We start from the raw sequence: 14577 nt of genomic DNA on the forward strand, positions 1-14577 counted from the left end.
AGTTCACTCACCCAGGCAAGTGAATTAAGGGTGTGGCTGCCCTTTTGATGTTGTGGGGCTTGACTTACGTCCCAGCTGAGTCAAGCCCTACAGCACCAAAAAGGAAAGAGGGCACCCTATAGGTGGAGGGTGCATTCACTCCCCCACCCACTGCCGTCTTTCCCTTTTGGCAAGGGCTCAGCCACACAGGCAGGTGAAGTGTCACCGCCTATAGAGCTGCTTCCTATGATGGTCCAGGGGAAAACATCACCCTCCCCTTGTGGCTTAGCCCTCACAGGGACTATTTCACTGTGGAAAAGTCCCTCAAAGGAGACTTTTTTCACGTGTAATAGTCACTACTAGGCATGTGCATTCCATGGTTCTAAATGGTTGTAAAGTACTTTAAAAAATAAAGTTCTGGTTGTGAAACTAGGTGGCGCTGGTGCTTTGCTTCTACAGTGTTGTTAAAGTTCTGGTGGTGAAAATTTCAGAACTCTTAACAAAACTTTCAAAATTTCATTATTATTTCATTATTGGTGATTTTTATGACAGAACCTATTAGGAACTGCCATTTATAATGAAATTTTGAAAGCTGTGTTAGAGTTCTGAAAGTTTCACCACCAGAACTTTAGCAACACTATAGAAGCAAAACACCAGCACCCCCTAGTTTTCACCACCAGACCTTTAGTTTTGTAAGTACTTTACAACCATTTAGAACCATGGATTGCACATGCCTAGTCGCTACCTCATAACAATTGTACCCCTCTTCCCCTTACCAAGGAATGTGTGTGCATGTGCAACTATTATGTGGTGAAAAATGGTCTTTCAGATCAAACCCTTGAAATAAGTGGTTTATATATCTAACATTATGTCCAAGTTTGAAGGGAAAATCGGCTATAAGTAGTTGGTGAATTTGAAATAGTCAAGTCTAATATTTCTGCTCTTCTTTTCCAGTGTAAAAATACAAGTAATAATAATAAAAAGACGCCAATCAAGAAGGAGAAAGAAGAGAAGAATGAAAAGAAGAGTAACAGTAAAATCAAGGAAAACTTGGAAATAAATCCAGATATTCCTGGAGAAAATGTCAGTGAAGATGAGGCGCAGATTAACAATCAAAGAAAAAAAGGTTGTTTAGAATTTATTAATACTCTCTATAGCTATGTTTAACAAATTGAGTTATGTTATTCATTTGTACTCTGTTTCTAACATATGTCACATGTAATTGTCATTGAAACAATTAAATTTATACGCTAAGAAGTATCCATTGTCATGTTCCTTGGGGTTGCATAGTATTGAGCTTGGGCGCACTTCTTGCGGCTACTCAGTGTATGTCCAATATATCTGAATTTAAGTTATAGCAACTAAAATTAAGAAATAATTTGATCAATTATATGGTCAATATTTTTAATAAGATCATTCTATATTTTATACTTGAAGGTAACAAGCACAGATGGGTGCCACTTCCTTTAGATGATACCAAGCCAGAGAACCAAGATAAACCAGGATCTCGGAACAGTTTAAGATCTCAACCAGAAACTAATAAGCTTGTGCCGCAGAACAACAGACGCAGTGAGACGAAAACTAGTATGTCACTTAAAATTCTACTGATAACTTTTAAACATGTAATGACTTCTGCATATTAAAACTTCCATTGTATTACTGCAGGATTTTATACTTCTCCTATTTCCAAAAGGTTGGCGACGGGAGAGGGAAAAACGAGATGATCATGATGAAGTCTCCAGTGTGAGAAGTGAAGGTGGCAGTGTTCGAGGATTTTACAGAGGAAGAGGAAGAAGCAGGGGAAGGGGAAGAGGACGTGGAAGAGGAAACCCTCGAAGTATGAAGTCAGAAATTATTAATAAATGATATTGAACAAAAATATGTTACACTGTAAACTGGTCTCTTATAATGTGGAGTGGCTAAAACTTACTGCCAGATCATAGTTGTCTATATGAGTAAGCCCATTGTTTCCCTTCCTGGATGCTTCAGTCACTTTTTCATCCTTTCCATTGTAAGTGGCAAACCAAAGTTTTAGATTAGTTTAGAATGTTGATTGGAGAAGGTGATCCAACCAGAAAGGATTAAGTTTTCTTGATTCAAGATGCAAAGCCACTGTGATATATTTTCTCTCTTAGAGTAGTTCTGAAATTTAGTAGCTCTTTCTCGCAGTCTTTATTTTCCTATTAATGTTTAGTCATAATATGACTGTGATATTAGAGACTAAGTGTCTCATGAGTTTATTTGAAACTGCCTTGTCCATTGACATAGAAGCCTAGTACACTGCATTAGCCAATGTTCTTGCCAAAGTTGTTGCTACATTCACTCTTGTGTCTGCCTTGATACACGTGTGCTGCATCAGTAGCTAACCAGTGTTGCTCAGGGAACTCGGCACATTCCAGTCCTGCTGTTCAAGGTCACCTTTCATTCTCATTTCATGCTATAATGGCAGACATGTTTTCTCAATAAATAGAGCAGGGACCTTGCATGACACACCAGTCTGTATTTCGTGGCCTTTGGCTTCTTTGCAGTGCTCTTGTTACTGATTCTGCATAGTTGAATAGCAACCCGGTTCTGTGCTATACTTAGTATTAATAGACCCTTGTCATCCTTGCAGTTCCTGAAGGGAAGTCAAGTAGGCATCAAAGAGGGTTTTTTTTTTTAAGGCTGAAGAGCTTTCCTTTGTTATACCATTCCTCTCAAAGTCTTTTATATCTTCTAGTGACAAGATCAATTAACAGAACATCTATAGGAACTAGACCACACCTTTCTTTTTGACACCCAGAGTTGAACCTGCTCTGTTGCAGCAGGAAGGGCTACTTAAGGTTTCTGAAGCCTTCATGAAGAATCGAAGGCACAGCACAAGGATTGAACTTATCTGAATCAGATTGTCTGAGGTTTCATTTCAAAATAATCTGCCTGTTTGGCAGTTAACTACCTGCTGAACCCAAGGTGACATCACAAGAGAAGTGGGAAGAGCTCTTCAGTTTTCAGCAGCAAATTTCTCATTCCATATCCTCTGCATTTTGTGTGAAGCTAGAGCTGAGAAATGGAAGACAAATGCTGTCATTGCAAGCACTTGAAGTTTTATTCCTTTCTGCCGCTTTGTTGATAAATGTTATGTCCTGATAAGAATCTTAGGCATTAGAAATAGGAACAGCAGTATAAGAAGACTTGTTCTTTTCCTAATTTGAAATTAGGACTCAAAAAAGTGGTTGTAGTGAACTACAAACTATGTTTGCAACCTTTACCTTGTTGAGAGCAGGCTGTGAGTAGCCATATATCCTGATCATTATGTTATTGACAGCAAGGAAAAGAAGGGGTGCATAAGCAGAGTTTGCTCTCATGATTCCAAGTCATGGTTTGGCATTTGTTTGAATCAACACAAAATATCTCACTTCAACTTCTTATAAATTGTACAGTTTGGGTACAGCACAAGAGGGAAATTTTGTGGCTTCAACTTGAATTGTAGCTCAGACCATTCTCTGCCATTGGCTGTGCTGACTAGGGCTGTTTGCAGTCCAGCAGCACCTGGAAGAAGCCACACCTTTACCAAAATGTTGACTTACCATATTGGATTTTACTCAAATGTTAATTTGGTTCGGTAGTGTTGTTTTAAGATAGTCTAGATCAGGGGTCCTCAAACTATTTAAAGAGGACCAGGTCACAGTCTCTCAAACTGTTGGAGGGCCGGATTATAATTTGAAAAAAGCATGAATGAATTCCTATGCACACTGCACATATCTTATTTGTAGTGCAAAAAACACTTAAGCACAATACAATAATTAAAATGAAGAACAATTTTAACAAATATAAACTTATTAGTATTTCAATGGGAGGTGTGGGCCTGCTTTTGGCTGATGAGAAAGGATTGTTGCTGTTGTGTGCTTTCAAGTCGTTTCAGACTTAGGTTGACCATGAGTGAGGGCCATGTAAATGGCCTTGGAGGGCTGCATCCGGCCCTTGGGCCTTAGTTTGAGGACCCCTGGTCTAGATGCTGGCTCATAAATCACGTAGCTACATTTACGTTGTTTTTTTGCATGTGGTAGTCCTGGATAGTAGTGGGTCACCTCAGATTTCAACATAGCAAGGTCTGGGAAGGGTGACCCTATGTTTACCAGTGTATGAACTTGGAGTGTGATTCACAGTCAGTCCTACTTAAATCTTATTAAAGCTAAATGTCTGAGCAGAATACATATGATTCTCTTGAACATCACTATGGCTAGTTAAAACGAATGAGTGTACATCAAATGATATCAAAATGAAGACACATACTTAGTAGAAGACTTCAAGCCTAGAGCCATCACTTTGAAAATGGAGCATAAAGGAGCTTACTAAGATACTCATCAAAGAACCCATTATAAAATATACTTACTTTCATCATGAGGAAAAATATATCCCATGTTTTATATCTCTGCTCACAGATTGACTAATAATACATAAAACTTGAGTGAAGAAAGGCATGTTTCATGTACTGGAATTTCTTTTTCAATCCTAAATAATATTTTTAATTCTATATGTCCAGTTTGAAGATTTAAGTTGCACTTTAAGATACTAGTAGTTTGAACATGGTTAATGACCATACCATAATCCTTTGTAATTTATTATTTGTCAGTTTTCAGATTTAATTGGAAGCTGTCAAATCAAAATTTATCAGTAAACATATTGAACTCATGTTACTTTTCATAAAGATTCATCTTTGTCTTTTACCTGCTAGGCTTATTGGCCAAGGGACACTTAGCAGCTATCATAAATATGTGCAGTATTACATGCAAAATGCTAATAAGGCTTTCAGAACTCTCGGTTTCAGAATGAAAGATATAAATGTTACTGCAAGATCAGTAGCTTATTAACTCATTCCAAAAAGTTAGATGAAGCTGTTGTAATTGGTGGAGATCCCCCCCCCCCCCACACACACACACACACTTATTCCCATAAAAGAACTGGTACAACTACATGTTATCCTTTGTATAGGTATAAGAAAGGGAATTTCTCAGAAATGTACTCTGATAAGTACAAACCGGGCCACAAAATGGAACTGAGGCATACAGGAGAGTAGGTAGTTTTTAAAAGTGCAGATGGTTCTTGATTTTACAGGAGATACATCCCACAGTTAGATACCCCCATATATGAGATAAGAAGGAACTTAACAGTGAGTACAAATGTTCTGTTCTGCTCCATCACTCTTACCTTCATGTTGACTTAAGAGAATTCTAAACACTTAGCAAAGCAAGGATTCCATTTTTCAGATTCCTATACCTATAATATAATTTTATTCACTTTTCTTCCCCATATCAATTCCACAGTGAACCATGAATATTCATATGGTTATCGAGAACAATACAGTGAAAGAAGTGATCAGCCATTTCAGTCAGATCTTAATACAAGTATGATGTATTATTATGATGATGGAACAGGAGTACAGATGTATTCTGTAGATGAGACGCTGCTTAAAGAATACATTAAACGGCAAATGTAAGTAAACTCAGCGTGTTTATTACAAGTGGGGAAGAGAGATTCTGTGCAAAGTTTATCCTCAAAGATGTTCAGTTGAAAATATTTGGCTTTGAAATGTTTCAGTAGCATAACTTTTAAAATGCATGTGAACCTTATAATCCACATTACAGATATTTTTACTTAAATTTCTAATAAGAATAGTTCTTAATTTTTTGGTGCTGTAAATTACTTTGCAACAATAGATTTTAATTTGCTGGCATTATAATTTGTGTGCTAGCTTACATGTTCTGGTAGAGCAAATCTGTAAGAATATGTTATCTCTGATTATGTAATGATAATGAATTGGTGTAATTTCTGCACTTTTAAAATTAAGTACGTTCATGTTTAGTCTTCATTATTGTATTTAGAAACAAATTACTTTTAGCCATTACAAAGCAATATAAAGCAGTAATTGCAGGGAAAGGTGAAGACATTTAGAAAATTGGCTATTTTAAAGAGCCATACTAGTTGAAAAATCCTGAAATCTCTTATGAAGCCTAGTTGTTAGACTTCATTTTTTACTAAAGCTATTATCCTGTTTTGCTTTTGTTTGTGGCTTTTATTGCCCTTATATTCTATGTAGCTCATTGTACTCTTGCTTTCTTTGTTACAGTTAATGCAAAAATGAAGAGCAATAACATCTTTTAAGGGCAAAAAGTGTATGGGATGAGGCTATCCATTTCAAATTTTATTGCATTTTTCCTGTTTCTTGGTGTTGGGCCTTGTGAGACCTAACACAGAACAATAAGTTTCATGTCAGGAAAATCTGCTGGTTTCCAGTAACCTCAAACAAGTGTGGAAAGGAAATAGACTTTGCTTCATTGGTCAGATTTCTGAGCTTGCAGTATAGAATCCAGACCCTCTTAAGGTAGGACATGGTGATATCCCCCTCTGATACTCACCAAATGTCAGCATAACATTGGTCAGAGCTTCAACTTCCATGGTTACTAATAGGATTTTGTCAAAAATCTTTGACGGAGCTGAATTACTCATACCCTTATTCCTAATGGGATTGAAATACACAATTGCTTTTTCAAAAGTTCTAGTATTCCAAAGATTCTAGTTTAAAGACCTGAATTTTTCTCTCTTCCAGAATGAACTGGAAGTTCTTATGGTTTCACATTGTTTACTAATCAGAATCTTAATTTTACTTTCTAGTATCTTTCTGTTTTCTGAAACATCAAAGGTAGAATATCAGAGTCCCTGATGTCTTGACATTATCGGATCTTCAGCTCTAGAATGTTCTAGTCTACAGGACTTTTTAGGTCATTCTCTGTTCACATAGTTGTTTTACTGACCATAATTGTAACTATGTGTTTGGTTTTGAAAACATTTATTTTGTGAACGAAATCAATTTATTGAGTGAAAAATCATGTCAGATAGAAAATTAACATATACATGCATTAAAAAAAATTCTAAGCATCTGTTGTCCTCAATCCTTTTATGGAATCATCTCATTAAAAGCACTTTTGTGTATTCATCATAGTGGGTATCGAAAGGATATCTTGTAAATATCTTGTGAGTCCCCTTGGGAAGATAGGGTGGAATACAAATAAATTATTATTATTACTATTATTATTATCTTGTAAAAAAACCTAATCTACATTGTGAACGGTCCACTTTCTGAAATTAATAAAAGGAGATTTGATATTTTCAGTAATACATATCACCTGTTGATGTTTTCCCCCATGTGGGAAAAGTAGTTAAATATTTGAGTTGGTTGTCAGATCTTTAAAACTTTGTCCAGGGTTCTGAATGTTGTTTGGAATTCAGTACTAATATTTAGGTCCTTTGTTTTGCATTTCTATTATGTGCAAACCTGTTGAAGGAAAAGCCTTTCAATTTCTAGGCCATCTTTTATTCCCACATTGTCATGTGGAAAATTTCACATTTTCTAACTAGCCTCACTATTATTGCTCTGATGCTAAAATTAAGCTGTCTGTGTAGTGTCACATTACATCACCAGTTTTCTCCCATCTGTGGGGAAAATCCATGTTATAGATAATCTTATTACAGATTCAGTAATCATTCCTTTATTAGAATCTGTCATGGACTCATTTCTCCTGTGTCAACATTTGTTCTCTTAAAATCATTATAACAACTTTCTGTTCTTTGAGCTTCTTTATAGCTATTGATAAGGTTGGGTGGGGTTTGCAAACTCATTTTGTTTACATTTTACATAAATTTTCGCATTTCTTAGTAGAAATTCCTTGAACTGTTTACCGATCCATGGCAACATACTTTTGAGAACGGTTTCTTTGAAATGTGAATATGAAGTTTAATTTCTTTTGTGATAGGTTCCAAATTGTCATTAATTCCTTCTCCATTCCTTCATCCTTTGATATGATCTTTTTTAGTAATGAGAATCTGCAAATACTGAGGATCACAACTCATTCCATGCTACTTTTAAACAAAATGCTTTCTTGTTCATTGAGGTGCCTCTTTCATGGTTGCAGAGCTTTCTTTTCTTTTATACATTTTAGATTTGGTGATTTGGTTTGTTTACCATATTTGTTCCTTGTTGTGAAAATGTAACTTAAGCTTTCTGTAAATAGTTACATTCTTTTCCTTCTGTTTTTCCCTTCACCTTTAATTAAACCAGTAATATAAACATATTTAAATATACATATTCATGTTTTGCAGATAATTAGAGATAGGTTTATACACGCTTTCCTTTTATATTTAATGGCTTTGTAATGACTCCCATATATTAATACTAAATTACACATCCTCGAAGAACAAAATGGAATTTATTTGTTTTCTTTTGTATGTTTGCATTTTTTTTCTTTATAGATGAAAGTGGTAATAAAACTATGCCACATAGAATAAAAGAATAATAGAGTTGGAAGAGATCACATAGGCCATCTAGTCTAACCCCCTGCCATGCAGGAAAAGCACAATTCATTTGTGCATTTTGTTAGCTTTTAATTTTAAAAGACCATTACTTTACGCTAAATCCTTCGTTGTTATTCTGTAACATTAAAGATAACTTCATTATACTCAAATTGTATATTATGCTGTTTTCAGTGCCTTTATGATTTTTTTGATAAGTGATTTCATTCTTTAGTATTCTACACCAATACAAAACATAATTTTAAAGCTAGTAAAGTGATATAGATGAGTATTTATAATGAAGGGGATCAATGAGCCATCTTTGATAAAGGGTATAACCCTTTGATAAAGGGTTATAATAAGTTAAAAAAATAACAGACTAATTTACACTTTTTTCTGTTTTCAGTGAGTATTATTTCAGTGTAGAAAACTTGGAAAGAGACTTCTTCTTGAGGAGAAAAATGGATGAGCAAGGATTCTTGCCGATTTCTCTGATTGCCAGCTTTCATCGTGTGCAGGCTCTAACTACAAATGTTAACTTAATATTAGAGGTAAACCAAATTCAGTTTGTGGAGTTTACCAACATGAGTCATAAAACCCATCAACTAAAATCTAAGGACAAGGCTAAAATTGCAATGTTGATGACACTTATTGTCTTAAACCAGACAAGATATAAGTGTTCCTGGTGAGTCAGACTTGCAGATTTGAGAAGAGGGATTAATCTTGGGTTGGTTGAGATTACACTTCCCCTAGAGGCACAGTTCCACAATTTGTGTGTACTTTGAAGCACGGCCTGAAAAGTTAGGTGAACTTTGCCAGGAGTTCGTTTAAGTACATATATGTACCAATTGTGCCCGTCAGATCTGGCCCCACACATGCCTTAGTTACATTCTGCTAGGATGATTGTAATGCAGTATTCTTAGTGTTGGAAAACTTTACGTGGTCTGAAGAATTGCATCTGGACTGTTACTTAGGGCTAGCTATAGGAAGTGCACAGCTGCCTTACTGTTATGGCTGCTAATCCATTTCTGGGCACAATTCAGAGTACTAGTTGTGACCTTTGAAGGCCTATAAAGCTAAGATCCAGTGTATTTGAAGGAGTCTGTTTTCCTTTACAAGCCTACTGGTATTTTTGAGATCTTCCCGGAAGGCTGTCCTCTTTGTATACCCGGTAGGAATAGAGGAGAGGGCTATGTTGGTTGTTGCTTTTTTCTATACGCAGGTTAAAACATTTGTTTCAGCAAGCCTTAGAAGGCCGTATTACTTGAGTGGGAAAGGCCTTGCATAATGTGTTGGATTTTCTATTTTCTGTTTTTCTTTTAATGGCTTGTGTTTTTAACAGTTTTCAATTTTTAATAGTTTTTTTAATTGTACGGTGTGAATTTTTAGCTATGTTTTAGCTGATGTATGCCAACATGAGGTCCAAATAAGGATACAAAAAGTGGCATGTAATTACAGTACTAATAATGAAAATAATGGTTTATTAGCATATTTGTTAACAGTGTTTATTTACATGTATCACGTAGGCCTTAAAGGACAGCACAGAAGTAGAAATTGTCGATCATAAGATGAGAAAAAGGGTGGAACCAGAAAAATGGCCAATTCCAGGACCAACTTCATGCAGGCGTCCACAAACAGACTTTTCTCAGCTTATAAACTGTCCAGAATTCGTACCAGGCCAAGTGTTTGGTTCACATACAGGTAAGGTCCGTTCCCCCCCCCCCCCCCCCCGGCCGCAATCAAATTGTGATGCTAAATACTTGCACCTCTTATTGTCTGATATGGAAATTGCTTTTTTAAATAAGAGACCACACCCATGTTTCTGTTACTGGTATACAGCATCTGTTTTTAAAATATAATTCTATCACTTTTTCTGCTTCAGTTTTGGAAGGAATAGAAACTGGGAGATACAATTTGATCTCACTTGGCAGAGTTAGGCAACACTTCCAAATCTGGATAAATCCTTTGACTTGGGACCTGCTGTGATATGGACTTTCAACAAAAATGGGCTTTTGCTTAACTTAAAAATGACGGCAGATTCACTCTACCTATTTAACACCGCCCCCCCCCCCCCCCCCGAAACAAACATCAATTTTAGTAAATCAAGACAGTCATCTTGGTTTACTTGATAATTGTGTTTTCTGAAGACTTGCAGAACTGTAATTCTCCTTTTTCATTATACCTCCCATCCCCGCAATCTGCCAGAAAAAGTATTTTCAGCTGAAAAGCACATCATGAATATTTGAAAACTGTTGTGGATTAGTAGAATGCTGTTTTGGAGGTGGAATGTTTTTTTTATTTTTAAAAACTTTATTCTAAATACAGAAACAATTTTCTCAATTTTAGAATCTGCACCAAGCTCTCCAAGAATGGGAAGTCAAAGTGCTAAGAACACCACTGAAACAAGTAGCCTTCAAGTGAGTAAAGGGTTATCAACAAGCTTGCCAGATCTGGACTCTGAACCTTGGATAGAAGTAAAAAAAAGGCACCGTCCTTCCCCAGCTAAGCCAAAGGTATTCCACTGTATTTGAGATATCATGTACAAATTTATTTCTGGCTCTGTTCCTGAACTAGGAAAGATTAAACACATGACAATGATATCTGGATATGTTTTTAGAGAGGGGATTGTTTCAAAAAATATAAAAAGAAAGAAAGAAAAGGTGGGAGTAGTTGCTTGTTTACTTATATTTATATCCCACCTTTTAACAAAAGGTTTCCCAGGGCAACAAATCATTACTGTTCCCTGCTTTCAGTCTTACCATCTACATAAGAAAAGATGCATAAAGAAAAAGGGATGGCAATTGGGGTTGGAATTAAGTCCGGCATTTCCTGGTTGCTCTTCTCTAGATCAGCAGTCAGAGCATGCATGTTTGCTCTGGAACATATAGGATATGAATATTAACTAAGCATGTGCTTTGATATAAGCTTGCCACATTTCAAAATACATATTCTCAAGTATGCGAGCAATTTAATTTCTGTAAGTTTCACCAACACTGTGAGTCAGCAGATTACAGAAGGTGAGTAGTACAATGTGGTTAATATTAAAATTCAAATGTCAAACAAGCAACATGTCTCCCATGTCAGGAGCAACTGCAATTAAATAAAATATTTATTACTTCAAGTAAAAGTGAAACTGAGAGCCGGTCTCAGCAGCAGTGCAGAATACTAGAGAAAACCAGAGTCAGAGGCAGTACAAAGCAGTAAAATGAAGAAAAACAACAGGTTTAAATTTAAAATTGAAAACACACCTTGGAAGCACATTAAGAGTGGCAAGTACTCCCAACTACTCAAAAGAAGAAAATAGGAAGTACTACAGAAACTCTTCTTTCTTACTTCAAAGAAAGAAGAGTTTCAGCTCTTTTAAGCCTCAATGAAAGGAGCCCCTGGTGGCGTAATAGGTTAAATGCTTGTGCCAGCAGGACTGCTGACCAAAGGGCAGCGGCTCGAATCTGGGGAACAGGGTCAGCTCCTGTCTGTCAGCTCCAGCTTCTCATGTGGGGGACATGAGAGAAGCCTCCCACAGGATGATAAAACATCGAGCATCCCCTGGTCAACGTCCTTGCAGACGACCAATTCTCTCACACCAGAAGCGACTTGCAGTTTCTCAAGTCGCTCCTGATACGAAAAAAAGTCTAAATGGAATAGATCTGTTCTTCAGTTTTTGAGCAGCAAAGTCAGCAAGAGAGCAGGAGAGGAGCTGACCACTTCAGCAGGAAGACTATTGGGGTGAGGTCTCCTCATTTTGGTTATCTGTGCAGTTTGATAACTTCAGTCAAGTGGGTCCTGGACACAGTTTTGTCAAGTTACAACATTCCATTTCAGAGACCAAAAGGATGCTTTCTTGAAAAATGTGTTTAAAAAAGAGAGATTGTACAAATAAATCATCCTTTGGAGATAGTGGCAATAAAGTGGGCATGTTTAAATGAGAGGTTTAAAGGGGTTCCTTATTTTTCACAGTGCTCAAATACAATATGGGACCACAGATCTGCCTTAGACCTTAAGTACCTCAATAAGATTGCTCAGTACGGAAGATTCAAAATGGAAACATTACAAACTATCATAAACAACCTAGAGTTGGGCAACCTCTATATATTTGCCAGGAGCATATTTGATTGTTCCCATGAATCCATTATGCAGACAGTTTCTCTGTTTCAAATACATCAGTTGTAATTACCAATTCACAGCTCTGCCCTTTGGCCTAACAATGGCTCTGAGGGTTTTTACCAATGTGCTACTCCTAATCATAGCATACTTGAGAAAGCAAGTAGTTTACCTATTTCCTTATTTGGATAAAATTTTGGTAAATGTGAGGAGTTGAGAAAGGATGGAGTCAGAGGTCAGGATGACTTTAATATGTCTAGAGCAGTGGTTCTCAACCTGTGGGTCCCCAGATGTTTTGGCCTTCAAATCCCAGTAATTGTAATAGCTGGTAAACTGGGAGTTGGAGGCCAAAACACCTGGGGACCTACTGATTGAGAACCACTGGTCCAGAGAAACATAGATTCATGGTGAACTACAATAAACATCATCTGGAGGCGACAAGGAGCATAACTCACTTGGACTCAGATAAATACAAAGAAAGGTTGTGTTTTTCTCTCACAGGAAAAAAGCTAATGATGTCAAAATTAATTCAGAAAAAGAGAAATGATGTAATGATGCACTTAGTGAGAGTATTAGGTGTTCTCACATTGACAATTCAGTTGGTTCCTTTGTGAAGATTTTATACATGGCCTCTTTAGGTTTTCTAAAACCATTTCCATTGTCAACGAGAAGAAATAAATGTATGTTAGCAGTACTATGGCATGTTCTGAAATATCTGAAATGGCTGATCAAGGTCAAATTCGTGATCAATGGGATTTTCCCCCATTAATTTTGTGTGACACACCACATTTGAAACTTAAAATGTAAATATAATGTAGGAATAATTGAATTATACTATTTTCCCCACAAAAGCTTGCAGTTAATCAATCTGTTAATCTTTCCGTTTTAAACATACCAATATTATTTCAATAATAGTGATTAGGTTGTTTCTTTGATTCTCTGAAAATGTGAAGGACTCTTGACTTTTCCAGGAATCTCTGCCTAGTGCTGAGGAAGTATTGGGTCAGCAGCAGCCTCCACTGCCTGCAGAGGAACAGGAAGAACTTGATTTTTTGTTTGATGAAGAGATGGAACAAATAGAAGGCCGTAAAAATACATTTACAGAGTGGTCAGACAGTGATTCAGATTATGAAATCGATGATCAGGATTTAAATAAGATTTTAATTGTAACACAAACACCACCATATATGAGAAAACACCCTGGAGGAGATCGTACTGGCAACCATGTGTCACGAGCAAAAATTACATCAGAGCTTGCTAAAGTTATTAATGATGGATTATACTACTACGAACAGGATTTGTGGACAGAACAGACAGAAAATGATTGCATTGCTATGAAGGTAATTATGCATTTGAACTGTTAAGCTGAATATTGTTTAATGAATTGATTCCTTATCACAAATGTTAATGTTAGGAACTTACCACAGATTCGCACAGAAACATTAAAATTCATGGAGTGGATCCTCTCCCTTGGAGATATACTTCTATGTGGTCTGTCAGTACTTTCCACTGCACATATTTGTTACTGCTGTCAAGAACACTATTTCCAGTACTAAGATATTCTCTTTGGACCTTCTAAAGAACCAAGATTGTTACCACAACACATGGCCTCCATCAGAGGCCATGTACACTAATAATAATAATAATAATAATAATAATAATAATAATAATAACAACAACAACAACAACAACAACAACAACAACAACAACAACTTTGTTTTATACCCCACCAACCATCTCCCCTAGGGGACTCGGGGTGGCTTACAAGGGGCAAGCCCAAAAATTACAAATAAAACACAACAGCTTAAAACCAGCAGATAAGATATAGAAACAATCACAATTGTAAACAACATCAAAACAATATGGCTGGGGAAAAAAAACATAGCTGAGCTACAAACTCACTGAGTACAATACATTCTGAAGGGAGCACAAGAAATGTGCAACAATCAAGTAGGCAGGGCTAGAAATACTGTCATCAAAAGTGTTGAGGAAGACAATAAGAGGGCCAACGTAATGCATACATATTTTTTCTTGCCAGGAGGACTTTACCAAGAGCTCAACTAAACATGCAAAAGGCTTTGTAACACCTTATGTACCACCAGTTCCAAAGCCACATTTCCTGTCTAAAAAACACGATCTAAGAGTGATAAAGATTTTAGAATGTCTTATTTT

At 36.5% G+C, this 14577-nt stretch overlaps 1 protein-coding gene across 1 annotated transcript in view; it reads left to right on the top strand.

The window, feature by feature from the left end:
- LARP1B (La ribonucleoprotein 1B) overlaps positions 1-14577 on the top strand; it is a 42922-nt gene that overhangs the window by 13150 nt on the left and 15195 nt on the right. The window contains exons 4-11 of the mRNA XM_060778950.2: positions 934-1105; positions 1417-1563; positions 1673-1816; positions 5283-5451; positions 8711-8855; positions 9831-10005; positions 10651-10817; positions 13377-13745. Coding sequence (XP_060634933.2) covers positions 934-1105; positions 1417-1563; positions 1673-1816; positions 5283-5451; positions 8711-8855; positions 9831-10005; positions 10651-10817; positions 13377-13745 — 1488 coding nt within the window. The remainder of the gene's footprint in view (positions 1-933; positions 1106-1416; positions 1564-1672; positions 1817-5282; positions 5452-8710; positions 8856-9830; positions 10006-10650; positions 10818-13376; positions 13746-14577) is intronic.

The sequence above is a fragment of the Anolis sagrei genome, chromosome 5, assembly GCF_037176765.1.
Source record: "Anolis sagrei isolate rAnoSag1 chromosome 5, rAnoSag1.mat, whole genome shotgun sequence".
Taxonomy (NCBI): Eukaryota; Metazoa; Chordata; class Lepidosauria; order Squamata; family Dactyloidae; genus Anolis; species Anolis sagrei.